General features: G+C 40.6%; 1 protein-coding gene across 1 annotated transcript in view; it reads right to left on the bottom strand.

The window, feature by feature from the left end:
- Nucleotides 1–22,405, bottom strand: part of IGF2R (insulin like growth factor 2 receptor) — a 90,686-nt gene that overhangs the window by 53,053 nt on the left and 15,228 nt on the right. Inside the window, exons 2-12 of the mRNA XM_073337840.2 lie at nucleotides 21,219–21,352; nucleotides 16,205–16,329; nucleotides 13,229–13,327; nucleotides 12,524–12,650; nucleotides 9,927–10,047; nucleotides 5,870–5,984; nucleotides 3,403–3,565; nucleotides 3,002–3,182; nucleotides 1,561–1,664; nucleotides 871–1,035; nucleotides 360–500 (exon numbers count right to left, since the gene is read on the bottom strand). Of these exons, the coding sequence (XP_073193941.2) occupies nucleotides 360–500; nucleotides 871–1,035; nucleotides 1,561–1,664; nucleotides 3,002–3,182; nucleotides 3,403–3,565; nucleotides 5,870–5,984; nucleotides 9,927–10,047; nucleotides 12,524–12,650; nucleotides 13,229–13,327; nucleotides 16,205–16,329; nucleotides 21,219–21,352 (1,475 nt within the window). The remainder of the gene's footprint in view (nucleotides 1–359; nucleotides 501–870; nucleotides 1,036–1,560; nucleotides 1,665–3,001; nucleotides 3,183–3,402; nucleotides 3,566–5,869; nucleotides 5,985–9,926; nucleotides 10,048–12,523; nucleotides 12,651–13,228; nucleotides 13,328–16,204; nucleotides 16,330–21,218; nucleotides 21,353–22,405) is intronic.

The following is a 22,405-nucleotide window of genomic DNA, read 5'->3' as shown; positions in this document are numbered from 1 at the left end:
CTGAAGCCAGTATCTAAATATTAGGGGGTGGAGGAAGAGTAAAAACAGCGCTGAGAAATTTCTGTTTTGCATGATTATTTTATGGCAATTTTTCTGTTTTACACCTTAAAAGCATTGTCAAGGCCTGGAAACAAAGTGAAATGTAAAACTTCTCTTCGATTTCAGTTAAAGTATGTTTATGCTGTTTTTCCTAGGCCTTTTTCTGGCCACAGGGCATCACTTTATCCCCATTCTCTCCTCCAGCCCCATGCAAACCCAGCCTTTGTGCCCCTCTGAATTATTACAAAACCAGTCACGAAGTGCTGTATATCTTTATAAGCAATATTCCACACAAACGTGTTTCAAAATTGTGCACTCACCAACAGAGCAAACAGCTGCATCATCTGGGCAGACAACAGCTGCTCCTTTCTGAAGTACTTTATGACAGACATTGATGAAAAAGTGTTTCTTGTCTGCTTCGACGGGACTGCTGTCCACAGCTTCCCAATTCTGCGCTGACTCTGGGAACCAGAGATTTTAGATATAACAAACAATCTTGTCTAAGATTAAGTTTACTTAATATCCCAAACACATCCACAATATGATGAGCGGTTTAAAAACCACAGCTGCAAATAAAGGGACCTTGAGTGGAGACTGATAAAGAATTGAATTCCTTCTTAAAAGTATAGCCTCTATTAGAGGTTTTTGCATAAAAAGGAAATTGAACGTTAATATCACACTCAAAAGAGAAGATTAAGAACCTATGCAAAAGCTAAAGACGAGGCTAAGAAGAGGCTCACAACGGAGAAGTGGCAATTAAGAAAATAGCACGTGGTTTCATGATAAATTGAAAATAGTCCGTAGAACAGTAGTTTATTTTTGCTGCTGTACCTGAACTGCGAATCAGAGGTGACAAATCATATAGTTTCTTCTTATCAGCAACTCTGCAAAGGAGGTCTTCCTTTTCCCGAACACAGGCGTATTTAGTATCCCAGGTGAAGAAATATGTGCAGTCCACCTCCCCAGTGAACACTGGGGCCCCTTTTCCTTCGTTACCTTATAGGGTTAGAAAGCCAGGAAGACTATTAGGTTTCAAGTTAAGGGGTATGGGTGAAGTCTGGGAATTGCATTTATGCCTTTCGCATCCACGTCACAGCAGAAACATTACAAAGCTGTAATTCCAGGGCAGTGAGATGTACTGCAGCATCAGTCACAGAATTAACTGCAGACCATGAAAACAACAACAACGAAGAAACGGACCCTTTGGTGGCTGAACATTAAAAATAAAGTTAGTGCTTTAAAAACTAAAGATAAGTGTTCTCTAGCTGGTTGAAAATTTCTTTAGCAGTTACCATAGTAGTCAGGAATGACAGTGCAATTAGTCTCAACCGAAGATAGTTTTTGATGCTAAAGTACTTAAACTAGAGAATTACCCCTAACCAACAGATAAGAAATTAGATACAACCATGCTGGCTTATAACCACTTGGCTCTTGGACACGAGGAGTTCCTCTAGTTCAATAGCAAAAGCATACACAGAGGCTACAAAAGCCCTGTAAAGTAATTGTAACCTATATTCTCACCTGCAGTCTCATTGCACTCAAAGTTTATGACAGTCATTCGATGAAAGCCAGAGCTGCATGCATCTCCATCTGGGTATGTTAGAGTGAGATCCCCATCAGAGTACCTAATAAAAAAAATCCCAATGCTTTAAGTTAAGCTATGAAAAACATTACCACCAGGCATCACCATGTTATTTGTCCCACCTAATGGAGGCCCAATTCGTGCAATTGATTACTGCTTCACTCCTTCCAGGGGAAGAAATTGTTACTCAGCATAGCAACTGAGTTTTCCATCAAATTGAGAATATTCCAATTGCTTTTCCCCTGAGATTTGTAAACCATAATGGAGAAATTCTGTTGTATACACCTTCACAATTAACACTAAAGGCCCAATTCGCCACCTTGGTGTTTTGCACCTTGTGTGTTTACACCTTTCTGATTTGTAGTGTTTTACAACCAGTTTGCACAGGTATAAATGACCACATGAAGCGCAGATAAGTGGAGACTCAGGCCCTAACTTCTCTCCATCAATCTACATGGCATGGGATTTCATTTTGCATCAATTATACATTTTCTGAACAAAATCTGAATGTTTTTCTTGGATGTTTCTGCTAGAAATTAAATTTTTCTATGGTTTTCATTTAGGATCTCCTCTGTGTCCAATACTCCATTTATTGGAAGAATATAACTTTTGCATGAAAACATTTTCATGCCAGGTAGATTAAAAAGTGAAGCTAATTTACATTTCTGTTTTTGAATGGAGAGAAAGTCATTCCTCAGAGTGTCCCACCCAGAAAAAGTCAAGAAGCTATGAGGGTATGTTCTGAACAACAAGGTTAAGAGGCACCCCCTGTATATCAAATCTAAAGAGTGCTGTTTTGCAAATACTAGCATCCAGACTAGCTTAGAGGTGCCTCAGTAAGGAATATATGGATGTAGAGATCTTGCTTCATTGCATGGGTTTGCAGTTCTAAACAATACAAATTGTACATCACAGAAGTATAAGATATGTTCAACATGGCAAAAGCATGCAATATAGTAAGAAACCCTAGCAGGTTCATTACTCTATATAGCCTGGCTCCAACAGGATTCTGATGTAATGTTGCCAGCAAAACTCAGTGAGGCAACTCAAGAGCAGCAGCTAGAAGGTCTAGACATCAACGGGACAGAAGTACTTTTTAGCACTCCCGCCTCTTGTGGGCCACCTTAGCTCCTCTGGTGCTGTACAGCTGCCATGGTGCTTGCAAGCATGGCTCTGCCGAAGCTTTACCATGATTTTTAACTCAAACTCCAAATAGATTTGTTAGAGATTGCTTTAATTATTCATCCTCCTACTGTATTCTGTACCTTTTACAAAACAAAACAGTTTCTATATACAAGTCTCAGAGTTTCTATCAAATGTTTATCCCCTTCCCTCTTTCAGTGACCTATCTGAAGGCGTGGCTCAGATGACTTTACAAACCTGAGGGTTTGGTTCTTAAATTTTCCTGCCACTTTTTGCTGGTTACTCTGAGACTTTACTTGGCAAGATGAAACATATCCAGTGGCATCCTTGCAGTTGCCTGCAGTGGTTTTCTCACAAATATTTAAGTAATAGTAATACTCTTCTTTTTCATCTTTAGCCATATATGGTGTGACATAGCCTAAGGAAATGGGGAAAGAAAATGATTAAGGTGGCAGCCTTTTTCTTTAAAAGGGTTCAAAGAAAAGCAACAACCCTGAACAGGTACTGGAATACAAGACTGGGAATGAAATTCGGTGACACAAATGCTTTTAAACGCTCTATACAGGATGCTATCCCAAGCTCCAGTTTTGGTCTATGGAATTCACTCCCTTCTCTGTTAAGGAAAAATAGGAACTTACTTTGTTGCTGAGTGAGTGGTGTCAAATCAATGGAGATATCATGCTGTTCACTGGTCAGACTACAGTTCCTACTTTCCAGGTAATCCCTGTGACAGGCATATTCAGTGACCCATTCAATTTCATACCGGCAGTTGAGCTTGGCAGTGAGTTTGGGACCCGTGCGCTGATGTGGAAGTGAACATGATTAAATAAGAACAAAGCATTTTTTTTTAAATGTATTTGACACAAGAACTCAAATGGAAGGTAGGTATACTAACACCCCTTCCTCCCATTCCACCCCAGCCCATTTAGGTGAAAGTCAAGTTTCCAGCAAAGTAAGACCATGCTTTTGGAAATCTAAGAGCAAATTTTTTTTTTTAAAAAGAATAAAGACTCCCGCATATTACGCAAGTTTGTCATCTTCATTTGTATATTTTATCTATATAAAATGTGTGCAGTATCTTTGTTCTACACCAAAAAGAGTGACCAACCTTTTTGAATCTAGTGCTTACGATAGGCAACTAGATCCATATTTAGCCTATTTAGATGCCTGAAGATGATTCTTGGTATGTACCTTAAGCACTAGATTCCAGAAAGTTGGTCTTTTGTGTGTCTAAAACAAAGGTGGCGCACAAGACTAAATTCCTGAAAGGTTATCAGTGGTATAGCATATTTACAAGAAGAATAAATGATCACTATTAAGAGTTGACTTAACGCAGCTAACATTGGTAAAAGACTTTCTACAGCTTTAAGAACACTTCATTGTAACAGTTTTCTTCAAAGCACTTTAGAAGCACAGATCACCACCCTTGAGAGACTGGTAAAACAATTCCAACTAATAGACTATAGCTTGCCCAACATGAGATTGTATCAGAGCCAGGATTATAATTGCAAATCATATGCTTAGACTACTCTACTTGTTAACGGGACAAGAGTTCAAATGAATAAAAGGATGGGGACACTTGTCTGAATAAGACACTGAATTACACAGGATTCACCCTCTCCTCTACCCCCAAAAAAGTACTTCGGTAAATGGTTTTTACTGTAGAGTTCTCATCTCTTGCCTCCCTCCCACCAGCTTGCCATCTGGTTAAAACTTCCGGGAAACTTACTTACTGTATCCGAATATTCGTATCTCCTGACGAAGATGAAGTTAATTCAATAAGCAACAGATTAACTCCTTATAATGACTTAATAATCAGAAGGAAAATGTGGTCACGAGAACAAACCACTTTAAATTTTGAATGTGCTTTAAGTGGAAAGAAAGTTTGTAAGAAATATTTTCCTTCATAAGTCTGCATTTAATATTTTTGCTTCCCAATTAATGTTCAAGTGTATAAACACACTGGCCAGGCATAGGAAAATTGGGAGGGCAAAGGTGGAATTAGTAAATCTGCCTGTAACATGGCTGTTATGTAAATGCAGAGTATTTTAAAATGAACGGGGAAAAAATTCTTTATTCAATCAGTTTTAAAGAGTGATCTGGCTGAAGTGTAGACAGCCATCTAGGTCAGGAAAGGAACAATAGGCTAGAACAAGGCCAATCCAAAACGTGCAAATGTGACAGGTTATGCAGAGAAAGTGTCAGCAATGTTAATTTCAGCCTGGTTTTAAAAGAGAGTGTCTTGCTGCCAAGATCACATGCCATTATGTGAGCTGGAACAAATGGATGTTGCTAGATATGTTAAAGTTATCAGTTCTTTCATAACATTCCGTTATGCCAAATAGGACATCTAACACACAAGGATGATTCTACTTTAAAAACTGATCAGAGATAATTTAAAGAAAGCACATAACACTTATTTTGCAGACTAAAGGCATGGGTGCAATAATAGATGTAAGACAAATGGTCAGATTTAAATGAAACCAAATTACACAGAACAAAGACTTTAAGCATGTCACACAAATCAGGTTGGACAACAGCACTTATTAGCAAGCAGAACATCTTGCCTAGGAATAACGCTCTAGAGAGGGATACTATTTCCACCTCAATGCTAGGTTCTAACAATCTCAACGCAATTTGAAATTCAGACGAGAGCAGTTGTCACCCAAAGAAGAGAGATTCTTTAGGAGACAGCCTCAAGACATTTGTATTCCTATGATTGTTTACAGTGTTGTTGTAGCCATATTAGTCCCAAGATATAAGAGAGACAAGGAAGGCAAGGTTATAGATTTTATTGGTCCAGCTTCTTTTGATGAGAGAGAGACAAGCTTTCAAGCTACACAGAGCTGGGAGCTCACCCACCTTTTCTCTAATTTGTATTCCTAGTTACAGCTGATTTCTCTCTGAAAATATTTTTAGTTTAAAAAATCCACTAATACTGGAGTGAGTATTAATACTTTGCACCTGAGGATCTCAAACATTAATAAGCTTCATGACCCCCAACAGCAAAGCACATACTAGGTTTCTGCTCTCAGTAAAATAGAGGCTGAAGCAGAGAGGTTAACTGAGAACGATCATTAATGCAGTCTAAAGAAGTTTAATTACCTCTCCTCTTCTCTTTGATGGGCACACAAAAGTAATAGTCACTGCTGGATTATGGCCAAGACAGAAATTTGGCTTCTCTTCTTCACTGTATGTTTTCTCATAACTCAGTACAAGCCTAACAAAAACAAAAAAAAACAAATGGGAAGCCACAAAAAAATTCCAACTATAAATAAATACAAAGTGTACTGCACATGCTAGCAAATATCAAGGATGGGATACTTGCAATTTACCCAGAGACCCTGGGAGAAGAGTTTTAAAAATATTAAATTCTATCTTTAAAGGGGGACTTACAAAGGGGGAGGGGAAAAGGGCTTCTGCCTTTTTTGCTTAGTTACAACAATCTTCAGCCTTATTTTCCCCCTTTTCCCAAAACTATGAGAGGCAGAGCTGACAGCACTACTTATTCAAGTACCCTGGCACTTCCCATTGTAGACCCCATTTTCAGTTGCTTATAACTTGGCCAAATTTTAACAATTTGGTCTGAAAGTTTCCATGTTGGGTACCTGCCTCAGGCTGATAACTTCTGGAAAGTTGCATCCAAAACAGTTCAGCCATTTCCAAGATCAAGGTTAGGGAACGGTACATTGAACATGTAAGACAAAAAGTTCTTACAACTGTTTTGCTGAGAATCTTTAGCACAAACTTGAAGTTTGACAGGGGTTAGCTTTTGCGGCAGGAGGAATGCGCCTTTTGCTGTTTGTGACAATCCACTCAAATTTGACCCAATTATAAGTCATTCTCAGTAGAGAATTGTTAGACCCTCCCCGCTGAATTCTCTAAAGTTTCCATCCTCTGGACTTGCTCCAATCTAGGATTTAATGGCACTTTCCTGCAACTACTATTCCTGACTGCTGTGGGCAAGGGACAGAACAGGCACCAGAACTGAGAGCAGAAGACTGTCACACGTTCCCAGTGACCCTGTGAGTGCCCAGGCAGCATGGAGGAGGAAGGTGCCACACTCAAATACAAAAAGGACAAGACCAGGGCACAGGGAAGGAGACTGTGCAAGGAGGGGCAAAACAGATTGGACAAAAAGTCCAGGGAGGGAGGGAGACTGGGAAGTAGTGGAGAGGGAAGGCAGACTGGGCGAGGAGTTGAGGGTAAGGAAGGCTGGGATCTGGACGGGGACACTAGGACTGGGATGAGAAGTCAGGGGTGGGGAAGACAGGACAGGGACAGAAGCGGTCTGTGCCCATTAGAGCTCACTTCCCTCCTGAGTCTGCTGGAATGGAACCCAACATTCCCTGGTTTCACCATTCTTCTGCTGTCAGTAAACCTCCAAGAAAACCACCCAAAGTGTGGGTCTCATCCCCCCCTAGTGCTGGCACAATCTTAATTCATCTGTCCCCTTGTGTGTATGGATGATACCATCTTTAAAATCACACATTCACATACTATTTTTTCCCCAGAGAACCCCTGCTTCATTCAGTGCACAGAATGAATGGTGGGTGCTCATTTACTGAGGAGCTACTCTTTTTTCCCTCTTCCTTGTCTGATGTGGTTATCTTATTTCCTGCAGTGTTCAAATCATGCTCTGAATACAAAATTATTCATTTTCTCATGGGTTTTTCTCATCACTACAGAAAAACTGTTCCACAAATAATTTATCTTCAAAAAGCCCCTGTAAGGTGAGGGACTATTATCCCAAATTTACAGTTGAGTCATCGAGAAATTAAGGTAAAAAGAGAGTGTCCACTAATTTTAGGAGTCTCAAACTGGGCACCCAGGACCTGATTTTTCAGAGTACTTAGCATTATATAGTACTGTGCTCAAAGCATAGCCCAGCTGACTTTAGCTGCAGCTGTCTTCTGCAAATCAGACTTCAAGGTCTCCAGCTGGGCTCCCAGAAAATGTGCACCACACTATAAGTGACCACCTGCAAAAAGTCTGGTTTAAGTGACTTGCTTAGCATCACATAGGAACTCTGTGGCAGAGGCAGGAACAGAATCCAGTTTTCCAGGGAAGTATTCCACTGCTTTAACCATCTTCTTGCAATCTCCTGCCTCATTTCACTACACACCTTCAATAGTCTGCAACAAAGGAAGCAGGGGTCCTACAGATGCTTCATTCATTGCACAACCCGGATTCACTTCCTGAGCAGATCCAGCCTATACACTGAATGAGGTAAGGGCCCTATGGAAAACAACAGGCCATGATCATGTTATTAAAGATGGTATGGTAAGGCATATCCATAAGGAGACTGAATTAAGGCTGCACAGGCAACCTTTTGAGTTCCTGACACTGCAACCTTAATATTTTTGTAATGTAGTTTATGTTAAATATTATATAAGAAATGTAGATTCTCCCTAGCCTAAGGTATACTAAGAACTCAGGAAATGGTGAAATCACAAGAGCTAGGACAATGAAGGGGAATGGATGAAGGCAATGGATATTAGAGCAGATGAAGGGAATGGATTTTAGTCAGTTTAAGACTCTGTATTGTGTGTCTTTAAACAAGTCACTGATGTTAATCAGAATCTTTTGGAGGAAGGCTTCACTAAAAATTCAGCAGTCCTGTTCCCAGGCCCTTGATTTAAGGTGCCAGTGCCAATACACATCCCAAAGACTCAGCAAGTCCTCCAACAGAAGCAGGGAAAGCCACCTTTTAGGCATTCCATATACATCACGAAGCACAAAGGGTCACGAGCCCAGTTTTAAAAAAAAAACAAAGCCACCTTTTGTAGGTCACCATATTCTTTCAGCTATGTGGATATATTTGTACTTGTAACACGCACAAGCTTACAAATCAGAAAGACGAGAATACTGTTTTATTTCCTGTATATCAATCTTGTGTCAGGAACTTTCCAGTTAACAGGAGAACTAGTACAGGCAGATGTTCTTAATTCTCAGTCTACGAGGCCCATGTTAGTATTTTTGGCAACCACATTTTGAATAGTCATCCTGTGCAGCAAAGCCAAAATGATTTTATTCAAGCTAGTCATTAAAGCCCATCAGTTTCACTACCTGACTTATTTTAACTGGCTTCCATATAATTGGAGTCCCAGCCCCTGGTCTGCTTCACAGTGACCTGGTTTGCTCTGCAGTTCCACTAGCAATATGCATTTGGCAGGGTATCAAACAAGGAGTGAGTGTTGTAAGAATGGATGGGTAAGCAGTGCTCCCCACAGGCAACAAGAGAAGAATAAGCTCAAAGGGGCCATAAAAGAAGCTAATGCTCAAAAACGAAACGTCATCCATTGTGTTGCCACGAAAACCCAATACCAACCCCATCCAAATAAAAATCTATACACTCATCTGACTCTCCTCCCCACCAAAATTGGGCCATTTCAGACCAACCCAATTAATTCCAAAGTTGAGAGGCCCCCCTTGGAGAACATCCTCCTAGGACCTCTCTCTACTGAATACCAAGGAAGTTTAGAGCCTCTGATTCAGCTGTGGCAGCGTCACACAAGGAGAGACGGGGTCTCAGGCTGGCAGATACTAGACAACTTAGTGTCACAGCCAGCACCTTCTACTATACCCAGAAGCCAAGAGGCAGCTAATGCAAACGCATAAGGGCAGCATTCGACTCTAATCCTTGTAACATCTGTGAGAGATAAAGTAAAGTGAGACAGAGGCCAAATGATTTTCCCAGGGGCATGCAGCAGGTCACTGGAACAGCTGGAATTAGAACTCAGTCCTTTGTTTGGGGCATCCTGTCCAATGACCATCCCATGCCACCAGAGAGTGACACCAATAATTTCATCTTATTCTTTAAAGAAAAGCTAGGTAGTTGCCTCATCCTCCAGAACTTTTTATATGTAAGCATGCCCATGGGGTTAAAAAAAAAAAAAAAGACTAGAAGTTTACTTTATGGCAATGATAATACATTAAAAACCTAGTCTCCTCATGCCTGTCTACAAAAAAGATGCCACCTTCCAATTTTATCTCTCTCTTGGTAATTAAATATGTTGAAATATATACAATATTAGCACGAAATGCTAAGGAATATATATCAGCCAAATAACGAACAGTGTTTTGTCCATAAACACAAAAGGGAGCCCTTATAAATATATACACGAGATTTTCAGACATTTAAAAGTACCACCAAAAGTACCTGTCTTTGTCACGCAGTTTCAGCTGTTCTTGAGGACTGCCAACATCAAAAGCATGGCCTCCACTTAACAAGCATGCAGCACTACCCACAGGACAACTTCTGGTTTCGCTGCTTGAGCTTCCTGTTAGGAGGATACCAGATATCACTCAAATGAGGTTTTTGTTGCAGCGCTAAGTATTTAGTTACATTAGACTGAAGCAGTGTTCATTCTAAACCCCTTTACAGCTCATAAGTTTGAGGGGGGGTTTAAAAGCCTTGGACTAAAGTTTTCAAAAGTATAGTTTGAACTCAAATGGTTTTATTTTTGGCAAGCTAAAATTAGGGAAAAAAAGATTGCTGAGGATTTGAAGCCATGAAAGAGATAAAATGCACACTTCCACTACTTCTAGCTGAAAAGATGTCATCTAACTTCAAACAAAAAAAACCTAACACATTCAGAAGCTAGAAACTTCAAATTCTCATTGTAATAGCTTTTTCCTTCCACTGAGCAGTATTCTAGATGTGGAGAAAGTCCAATTATGGAATTTTAATCAGTATGTTCTCCTAGTCTATTTTGCAGTTTACTTCAAAGCAAGTGGGATTAGAATACTAGCTGTAGTTCCAGTCAAGACTACCATGTTAAAGTGATTCTACTACTATAGTAATAGCTACAACTAATATAAACTTCCATACATACGAAGATTTTCGCATACTGATGGAAACAAACTGGAATAATACAACCCTCAAACATTACATTAAAAAAACCCAAAGTTTACAAAGATTTGAAGACATCTATTGTACATGTCCAATTATATTGAATTTTGGAGAAGAGTTACTCTAGGTTTTTAAGGCTCTTCCTAGTATGTGTGCAATACTCAGTTATGGGTATTCACTTTACAAATCAGGGATAAAAAGAAATGGGGAATTTGACAATTTGCAGGCATTAATCTCAACTGAATGTTCTAGGTCAGTGTTTCTCAACCATTTTGGTATCAGGGACCAGATTGCTGCCCTCCTAAACTGTGTCAGGGAAATCTTAGGGACTAGTGCCAGTCCACAGACTGGTCGTTGAGAAACATTGTTCTAGGGAGAACCACTCAGATACCAGGGTGATAAGCAACACTATATTAAAACAAATGCAAATCCTGAGATTTTTGGCCAGCAATATTTTATAGAAACCTGCGGACCATTTTGTTTTGACGTCCTGTTGATATTAAATAAAGATGTAACTTCCAACACTAAGTTTCAGGCCAATAGGATTTGAAATAAAATCATAGACTTAGTTTGTTCTGTGGGCAAAGTTCATACACGCTTCTTTCTAACAAAACAAAGACCAGTTTCACATACATGGTTAAAAATGCAAAAGCAATGCAATGTAGAAAAACTAAATTTGTTAAAGTTATCTAATATGTATGAAATTCAGCCTGTGAAGAAATTTCTCTGCTGTTAGAACTGTTTATATTGTCTCCATTCTCCCCACTATTGGACAAAATAAGTATCAAACCAGCAAATCATTTAAATATTTAAACTTTATGCCGGGGTGGGCAAACTTTTTGGCCCAAGGGCCACATCTGCATGGGGAAATTGCACACAGGGCCATGAATGTAGAGCTGGGGCACAGGGTTGGGGGGGGGGGCGGGAGGGAGTGCGTGGTGCAGCTGGGGCTCAGGGCAGGGGGCTGGGGTGCAGGAGGGGCGTGGGCTCCGGCCTGGCGCCACTTACCTGGAGCCACTTACCTGGAGCAGCTCCAGGGTGGCAGCGGCGCACACCAGTGCCTCCCATGCCTCAACATGCTGCCCTTGCCTGTGGGTACCTCCCCCGAACCTCCCATTGGCCATGGTTTCCTGTTCCTGACCAATGGGAGCTGCAGGGGACGGTCCCTGCAGGTGAGGTCAGCACGCGGAGCACTCTGCTTCCCCCTCAGGGACGTGGTGCCGGCCGCTTCTGGGAGCAGCGCAGAGCCCGCAGTGCCACAAGGAAGGCAATCCTGTGCGCAGATCTAAAGCCTTGAGGGGCCAGATCCAGCCCATGGGCTGTAGTTTGCCCACCCGTGCTTTGGGCACATTATTTCAATAGGACTACTCATGCTTAAAGTTAAGTGTAGAATCATAGATTATCAGGATTGGAAGGGACCTCAGGAGGTCATCTAGTCCAACCCCCTGCTCAAAGCAGGGCCAATCCCCAACTAAATCATAAGCAAGTGCTTGGCTGAATTGGAGCCCACATTGAGCTATTATCGCTAGCTATCGCTCTGGCCTAAGAAACATGAAGCCAATGGACAGATGACAGCAACAAGAGAGCAACCATAACTGTTACCTTTGTTGCCAGTCTCAGCAGAGAAGCCTCAGATTGGATTGTACTATTTTAAGACAACCCCTTTGCCATCCAAAAGGACACTGTTCTTCAAATAGCTCAACAGTTCTGGAAGACTGCTCTAGGGAAGCTGCCTTCAAAGCCACATTTCAAATCAAAGATGGATTAAAACAATAGAGAGTTATAAACTCCTAAAAGCGGGGTTTAACAGGAAATAAAACCAGATAGTCTTTACAAGAGGCATTAGTGAGTACTGCCATAACTCATACAACTTAGACACATATACTGTACACAGAGGTTCAGACCTATGTCTCTACAGACGTTTATATACAAGGAATCGTCATCTGAGTCATCCACCAAGTAGCCTCCTGAAGTCTTGATCAGTGGATTCAAGTCATGTTTCTTCAAATCATCAAAAACGTAGCATGGTACCTAGAAAGTTAAACATGTTAGTTAATTCCACGTAAAGTCCATACCACACTAGTTAGAGACATCATAGGACACGAAATACTTTTTCCAAAGAAAACTGATTTTTATAAAATCTAGCAGTGGAAAGGTTTGCCCAGAACTCAAAATAATTCCATTAAAAACACCAGGCTCCCCACTAAAGGCAAAATGTTCACAATGTTGGCTATTGCACAAGCAAAAGTGAAAACCCTTCACTCTCATTTTACCGTGCAGAAAGCAAAAGTCACAGGCACAAGTACTGGAGAGTTCCTTAAAATTCTCATCTTTGTTAACTAAAGCTATTAAAGAATTTGTTCTAACAGGATATTCATAATTTTTAAAAGGTGGATTTTCATTTCAAAAAAGTTGACAAAGCTTTTGTGAAGTTTTAATTGCTATTTGTGCCAAAGTTGCTATATATTAAGACTGAACAATGGGATTTCTAACTGAATGTATGCTGTAAAAAACTAAGAGTATTATTTGACCGACTATTCCATTCTTCTAACTGAAGACTGCAAAATTGGTGAAGTCACCTTATGCATTGCATGAGCTAGGAACATTACCTCTTTCTTGGCTTTAAATGAGTCTTTCTTGCAAGCAATAAAAGTCCTCCATTCGAAATAATGCACACACTCAGTTGCAGTAACAAGTTCTGGGGATCCCTATTTTAAAAAGATCATGAAATCAATAGTTAGCTTTCAGTTTATAACTATAAAATAAGAAATCAAAAATAAAAAGAGGTTAAGAAGTCAGTACCAACAAAACAAAAGTTTTTTGTTGGTTTTTTTTTTTTTTTAAATCATCCAAATTATTTCTTGACAATAAGAATGGCATGGATAGTACTCAAACGATGACATGACCCAGTAAATTAATGGCAAGTTTAGTCATTACTTAGGAAAGCTGTTAGAAAGCACAGGCAGAGGCATACTGCCAAAAAACACAGGAAAGTCCTAGCTGTCCATTCATATATGACGTATACCACACTGAGTACGTGAGCCCTCAAAAGTAACCCCTCATTTCCAAGGTGTACAATTTGCGCTACATTTTACAGGCCAAAATTAGGGACTTTATTTTCAGAAAGGCTGAGTGCCCACAACTTCAGCTGAAGTCAGTAGGGACATCAGATGCTCAGCAATTGTGAAAAGCAGGTCTCTGTTTGCCATGATTTATGTTTTAGCAAGACAATGCATGTCTCCCTACCTTAGCATCCATAGGTAAAAAAAACTTCAAATCCAGACTCCAGCGAGAAACTGCTGAATTGGAATTCATTTGCAAATTGGATACTATTAATTTAGGCTTAAATAGAGACTGGGAGTGGCTAAGTCATTATGCAAGGTAGCCTGTTTCCTCTTGTTTTTTCCTACCCCCCCCCCCAGATGTTCTGGTTTAACTTGGATTTAAACCTGGAGAATGGTCAGTTTAGATGAGCTATTACCAGCAGGAGAGTGAGTTTGTGTGTGTATGGGGGTGGGGGGGATGTGAGAGAACCTTGATCTATGCAGGAAATAGCCCGACTTGATTATGTAAAGAGTTGTCACTTTGGATGGGCTAGCACCAGCAGGAGAGTGAATTTGTGTGGGGGGGTGGAGGGTGAGAAAACCTGGATTTGTGCTGGAAATGTCCCACCTGTTGATCACTTTAGATAAGCTATTACCAGCAGGACAGTGGGGTGGGAGGAGGTATTGTTTCATGATTTCTGTGTGTATATAAAGTCTGCTGCAGTTTCCACGGTAAACATCTGATGAAGTGAGCTGTAGCTCACGAAAGCTCATGCTCAAATAAATTGGTTAGTCTCTAAGGTGCCACAAGTACTCCTTTTCTTTTTGCGAATACAGACTAACACGGCTGTTCCTCTGAAACCATCCATAGGTAGGTATTTTTTGCCTGCCATTTATCCCACAACCAATTACCAATTAAGGCCAGAGAAACTAACCTTCTCTCGAACCATACACCAGCAAGGGATCTCTTCTGGAAAGGAAAAACTAGTTTTGATAGGCCTGGTTCAAGCTTTTCATGCCCAATCACACCATCAGTTTAATAATGCAATAACCATAGCTTATTGTTAAGTCAGTCTAGTACTTTAAGGAGTGCTTAACATGGACAGGGCTGGACAGCCATGGAAACTAAGTTTATTTACCTATGAATATCCCAGGCAGAGCAAGCTTTCCATTTCCAGATGAAGGATGGAAAGGAGGTGGTAAAAGATCTCTATGGCCTGTCTACACTAGTACATAGTCCCCACCACACTAGTACATACACACATCCTTGTCAAGAAGCTATTTTTAAAAAAAGTTGTGCCAGCCAATATCAACAGGAGATCATTTTGTTAAAGATAAAGAGTTTGCGGTGTCCTAATCATGTGAAATCTTTAACTAGCTCTAGCAAAGTCACACCCTGGCCACACTGGCTCTTACAGTTTACCAATAAGAGACAATTTTCTTGTCACTGGAAAACTAATGTAGAAAGGGCAAAAGGATCTCTGAGCTTCCGCCTCCACCCTCTCTCTTCAATTTGTCACATGTGGAGTGTGAAACTTTTTAAAAAAAACTTTGATGTACTGACACTTCACATAACGCTCTAAGTTACCCTGCTTTCCAAAAAGGTGTGTAATAAAGTTATCATTGCCAACAGCATCACTTCTTGAAGTGTTTGGGTCCTAGTATAAGTGACTCCAAGCTCTGATCGCTTCAGCTAGTAAGAGTTTGGGAGGTGTGAGTCTGGAGACATCAAGTATCAGAAAATAAAACCTTTTAAACTAGAATTTTACATCTGTACTAAAGTTTTAAAAACTTGCATGAAGCTGTCCCAAAGAGGGATTAGTCAGAGGTCTGAGTTTGTTTTCTGACCAATGCAATATTTATTTCTGATTTCCAGCAATTATCAGAAGACACTACATTAAAATAAAAGGACTTTACAAACCTAAACACTGGTTCGAGAGCCATATATTAGCTTGTAAGAATGGAATTTGGTCATATTCTTTGATGCTGTTCTATTTCATCTATTTTAAGTCCGCAGTTTACTCAAGCGGACACTTAAATAAGAGCTTTCAGGTGCTCTGTACGCTGCTGACTTTAATTTATTCTATTACATAGTTTGTGAAAATACTATACTGAAATCCATTTGAAAGCATTAAAGAACCAGAAAAGAGTCATTGACTAGACCTAGCAAAACACAATGAATCAAGATAGCTGTTCGTTTAATATCATCATGCATGGCTTGCCTGTGCCACAATCTGAGATCAATACACATTCTTGGAGAGCATGGGCTGTCATGGGAGTTTCCAAGAACTGGTGTAATCACAACTGTAGCATCACAAACTGAGGTATCATTTCAGATTTTTCCAAAAAGAAAGGAAGTTTAGAAAAACCACAAGCTATGCTGACTAAATGGGAGTTAAAGAGACTAGGTGGGTGAGGTAATATCTTTTACTGGACCAACTTCTGTGATGAGCGACACAAGCTTTTGAGTTTACACCGAGCTCTTCCAGTGACCTGAAGTTACTTGCACAAAGGACATAAGGAAACAAATGACAGACTCACCAGAGTCTTCCCACAAAGGAAGTTAATGTTGCTTTGAACAACATGTTGAGCGCCTTGCTGCAAACAGGGCGTTGTCGTGTTGAACTCAAGAAGTGATTGAGAACTTCTTTTCAAAGAGGAGTCACCTAAATGAAGAGATAAAAGCTGCAATAATACAGTACTTTATAAAAAACACTACTTGGTACATCAAGAATATCCTATGTTGTTGTTAAGCTTAAGTACTACACAAGACAACATACAAATCCATTTAAAGGCAACTTTAAAACAAAGAATAATAAATTAAGTCATTAAGACAGACCCAGGGTAAAAATTTTCAGAAGTGCTTAAGTGACTTACAAAACTTAAATCTTTTTTCAAGAGTGACTTAGGCATTTCTGAAAGTTTTACCCTCATGCTTTTCAAATTAAAATTCATCCTCTTGTTTTTCCAGCTATAGCAATTGTGAGTAGTATTTATTAACGCAATATTGCTGCGGTGTATTCAGTCTGTTTAAAGGCAGTACACGTTTTGATTAAGAGCGTTCTTTTGTTATATAGCTACAACCTTTTGGCTAAGAACTGTACTTACAGCTAGTCAGTGCTCAACCATCTTCTTTGTTACCCATCCTCCCTTCTCTCTGTCACCATCCCCTTGTTTGCGTTTTAGACCGTAGGCTCTTTGGTGAAGAGACTTATTTACTCTGTATGTATGAGTGTATAGCACAAGGGAGCCCTGGCCTACCTGAGACCTCTAGGCACTACATCAGTATAACTTAACACCCCACTACCAGCCAAGGCCCAGATCCTCACAGGTATTTGGGAGTCAGGCACTTGAATACCTTTGAAGATCTGGGCTCAAGTGCCTACAATGAATGTGCATGGGGACAGGCCATAAGGGGAGGCGGAAAAGAGAATCAATCTATCCATGCAGCCTTGCTTAAGATGCTACTTTTAAAGCACCTCATGTGACAGCTTCCATCATACCTCTTGGGAGACTATTCCAGAGTCTTCTCTCTCGCTATCAGGAGCTACTTCCTGATATTAAGTCTAAACTCACCCTCTTATTTTTACCTTAACACCTCAAGTTATGTTTCCGTACCATAATAAATAATTCCTCTCCTCCTTTGAGGTTTGCACCTCTCAAATATTTTAAGATTTACATTTCTCCTCCCCCTAAGCAGCTGCTTTTGAGAGAGCTTGGCTCATTCCCCATATCAATCTCTGCGCCCCATGACCATGTTTGCAGTCCTTAAACCGCCCTCCAAAGTATGGGAGCATGGCAATGCCATGCTCAGAACTGAACGTGATGCACCACACCCACACAGAAAGGCCGCTCCCCAGTGGCTGCAAAAAGGGCCAATGCATACATGTCACACTGCAATCCTAGCTAACTGGTTGTCCACCTCAAGGTCTTTCTGTCTTACAGCCTCCAGAGTTCCTCCTATTTACTGAGTGTGGGCATCTTGGATTATTTTCCTCACAGAGTCTATTAAGATGAATTTTCCTCCCTCAAGCTGCATCTCATTTTGTTATTTTCTGTCGATGTTTCTAATCTAAGTGTTTTTGTATTATTTCTCCAACCAAAGTACTGTTTGCAACTCAGCCCAGTATGAAACATTTATTCACTATGCTGTTCGCTCCCCTCTTCCAGATTAATGATGATATTAAGACCTGACCCAACACAGCTCCACACCACAGCCCACTAGACACCTCTTCACTAGCTGTCTACACAGTTGTTTATCATTACTCCCCAATTATCTTGGTGCCCATTTTCAGTCCACACGAATGTTCCCCTGTAGACCTATTTTAATATTTCTATTAATTTTAAGAAAATAAAATGTTACACTAAAATCCACATTACTACACTGACTGCATATCCTCCTGCTCCCCTCCACACACTAATTTTGTACAGCTAGGAAACACAGCCTGCCTGGCACAATTTTATCACACTGGAGCAAGTGCTCTTTAAATGCCAGCATGATACTTACTCCTCCCTTTTTACTTCCCTTTGCTTCCAGGCCCTGGAGCAACTAGGAAAACAAGTCATGTTTGAATGCATGCCAGTCAATGATTTTCCATCTCATATAGACGTAGTCTGACACCTTTAAAACAGGCTACTTGGTTGTGGTTCAAGTTAGCTAGGTTTCCCATAACACACTTCCCCTACTCCAGACCTATTTGTTAGCAAGCAACAGAGCTAAGTGAGGACACCCAAAAAGGAATGTGTTTTGGGAGCAAAAGGAACCTTCTGAATATTTGCAGAAGACTTGGACAAGATGGGGAAAGAGAAGAGAGGGTTAACATTGATAAAGGGAACACCGACACTGCAGGAACACCAGGCATCAGAATTTGAGACCGTGCCCACTGCCAATGCTCTCCCCCACTCTCCCACCCCCCCCCCAGAAATCCTAGTGCCAGCAGGAAGGCATTACCACCAGGCTAGCTGAAACTCTGCCCTTTTGTCCAGGCCTGCAGATAAGCTGGGATGGGTGGAATTTGTGATGCAGAGATCAGCAAGCTCTATCATGGTGAGCTGTACAGCCTACTGACAACTATGAAGAGGAAACCTACGTTGGTTACAAACCTTACAGATGGAAACGAAATGGGTGTGAATCACAATGGAAACTTACCCACTAACACATTACATTCACTCTACTCTAGGGCCTCTATTAAAAGAGGAGCTAAAAGTTTATGCTAATTTAGCTACAGGGACACATTTTAGGACATTAACACCCTAACAGCTATTCAGAGAACCCACATGCTGTGGTGAGGAGCAATGTACAGGAGCATTCAATTAATTATCTGTAACCCACTGAAGGCAAGGTTACAATGCACAATTAACATTGGCATGAGAGGAAAGCAAACAAAAATAAAATGACAGGATACACAGGGGATGCATGGTATAAGTGTCACTCCAGTTTAGAAGTAACTCTACTTTTACAACCATTTCTATTACTACTGCTGTAGTTTCCTCAGCTGACATATTGCATATACAGTCTGAATTCTCACAAAGAATGCCAGCTCTGGATGAGTCAGTATGTGCTACACAATGAGGCAGGCATGGCAACACCCTTTTCGTCAAGACAACATACAAGTTCTGTTTAAGATGTGCAATTTCTACACAACTCTGCAATGTTACAGATGTGCTGGAGAGCACTTGAAAACTTGGTCAAGCTGTGTTGAGAATGCTTGATTTTCTTCATAATAAAACCACATTTTTATTCAGTGCTTGAAAAAAGCCTACTCACACATGCAGTAAGAAGCTTTCATGGGGTCACGGGCCTCCCCCTGGTTTTTTGGTTGCACTCCCCCAGCTCAGACAGGCTGGATAGCCTGCTGAGGTGAATCAGGAGGTGGAGGTGGCACTCCCTCCCTTGAGCCCTGCCACCCCAAGCCACCCTCACAACTTTGCACCCTGGGCAGCTACCCTGCTCGCCCTGCCCTGGTTACAGCCCTGCCCTGAGGTTGTTTTGGTCGGATCCTGCAAGGCACTCACCTCACAGTGGCAGCTCCTCTTTTGTGGGTCTCGCTGGGCTTGGCTCTCTGCTCGGGACATTGCAACCTCTGGGATTGCAGCATCTGTCAGGTTTGGCCCCATCCCCTGACTGGATCAAAATTGTGGGAGTGGAATTGTGACCTGGCTCATGAGGTTGCAGTGCCATTCACTCAAATTCGACCTACCCAGACTCCCGTCATCAAGACAGCTGGGCCAAACCTGAGTGGTGCTGGGACCCCAGAAGTTACAGGGCCTGGAGCAGGGAGCCCAACCAGCCCTGTGGGACAGGAGCTGCCACACAACCCTTAAACTTTCTGCTACTTAAAGTTGGGCACATGGCTTAAGCACCTTGGTGAATCAAACTTTTACTTAAGCCCTGTTTAACCCACCTAGGAGTGGGGTTCAGACAACCAATGAAACAAAATCTGTATTTTGTTTCTAAACACTTATTGGCACCATCTCATTTTGCCTCTAATATGATTTGTTAAAAAAAGAAAAAAAGTGTCAAGTTAACAAGTTAACACACTTAAAAAGTCACAAGTTGTCAGGAAATTCAAAAGTTCAAGTTCCTTTACTCAACCACATTGCACATCCTCAGTCTTTTATTGCATGCCTTTGACAACTATCTTAAGCCACACAGTGAAAGAGGAATAAGAGTATTAGCCATGTGGAATCAAAACCACCATCCATCCAGCCTTCTGGTCACCCTCAACAATTTTTAAAAGGGACAAACGCACTGAACCAAACAGATTTGTCAGTTTCCCCAAGATCAAAACAAATGCACAGTGATGACAAACGTAAGTGAAAAATAATCGAATCACGTGATCTCCAGAGTCACCTTCACTACCCAATGTGAAACAAATAACCAAATAAGAGGAGGGTCACAAAAATACTCATCCAAGAAGCTTAAAATTCTGTGGGATTACTTCTTCACAGTAAATAATTTTCAGCAACAGAAGTAGTGAGGAGACACCATGTTTGCATGGGACATGGGTAACTATGGGTCTATAATGAGGGACATTTCTCCAGTGAGGTATTGTTGATAGATCTAATCCAAGCATTGGTTATCTACATAAAAACCATACTTCAACCAACACGCACGTATGCAGTGTACATTGTGCTAGAAGTAGATATACTAATAGAATTACAGTGAAATACATACTGTTGCTCTTCCTGTTTAGAGGAGAATTTTATTTTAAAAAATTATTAGATATGCTCTAGTTCAAAAAGAATTTTAGAAAAGTTCTAGGACCTGTATCATACAGGAAGTCAGACTAGATGATGACTGATCCTTTCTGACCTTGGAAGCTATGAATAGCTGCTATAAACTCTTGTAAACTGGGTAAAAGTTAACCAGCATAAGAAAAAGGATTTAGTATGCAGTGGTAGAAATCTTAGATTAAAATTTTATTCTGTAATTTAAGAAATATTGTTATGGCTTACATACATTAGAAAACCTGGAGAGAAGCTACAGTAAACATGCCAGAAGTTCTCTATATTTTGGAATGTTGACATCATAAGAAACAAAACATTAACTTACCTACTGACAGATAGACCTTTTTATTCAGGTCATATGCACAGACTGCACTTGATCCACTACAGTCTTCAATGCCACCACAGGGATTTATTTTATAACGCACATGTTTATCTATATCAATTGCTTCCCATGTATAACTGAAAGAAAAACAAGAAAATAGCCTGTCAGTTAATACATATTTGCAACCATTTACTCAAACCCAAAAACCCATCCATGAAATATCAGATCTAACCAAAGAATGCCACAATCTCCATAACACTGGAATCCCAATTCTGAAGTTTGTATATGATGTAGTATAAGAATTCCTTCATGTTACTTGTGGCACCTTAGAGACTAACCAATTTATTTGAGCATGAGCTTCAGATGATGATGTGAGCTGTAGCTCACGAAAGCTCATGCTCAAATAAATTGGTTAGTCTCTAAGGTGCCACAAGTACTCCTTTTCTTTTTGCGAATACAGACTAACACGGCTGTTCCTCTGAAACCTGTCTTCATGTTACTTGTGTATGGTCCCAGGGAAAAAACAAAAACACCATACACAGGAAGAAATTTAGCCACTTTACCACTGACTGAAAATGCTTCCAACTCAGCAGCTGTCCTTGTGATAATAGATACCCACCTCTACAGAGCTCTTGTGAATAATCCTTTAAAAATCTGGCCACTCAATACTATGGAGGTGTTGACAGAGAATTCAGATGTGAGCCAGAAAAATTACAGGGGCTTGAGAGAGATGCTTCTGAAGGAAAGACTGAGTACTAATATGTATGTCTAGACCAAAAGAACAACTGAAGGAGGCACAAAGTTTCACACTCATTTTTAAAGTATGTAAATAGCTAAATTGCTCTCCATTCACTGCAAGTACAATGGAGTGACACTATGAAAACATGAAGTAAAATTAAGTAGACAACTGGTAGAGGAAGTGGGTGGCAACCTAGGCAGCAGTGACCATGACGTGGTTGAGTTCAGGATCCTCACAAGAGGAAGAAAGGAAAGTAGCAAAATACAGACCCTGAACTCCAGAAAAGCAGACTTAAACTCCATTAGGGAACTAATGGGTAGGATCCCCAGAGAGACTAATATGAGGGGGCAAGGAGTCCAGGAGAGCTGGCTGTATTTCAAAGAAGCCTTATTGAGGGTGCAGGAACAAACCATCCTGATGTGCAGAAAGAATAGTAAATATAGCAGGCGAC

Source organism: Lepidochelys kempii, chromosome 3, assembly GCF_965140285.1.
Source record: "Lepidochelys kempii isolate rLepKem1 chromosome 3, rLepKem1.hap1, whole genome shotgun sequence".
Lineage (NCBI taxonomy): Eukaryota > Metazoa > Chordata > Testudines > Cheloniidae > Lepidochelys > Lepidochelys kempii.
The sequence above is the reverse complement of the archived record's forward strand: the minus strand, read 5'-3'. Positions and strand labels throughout refer to the sequence as shown.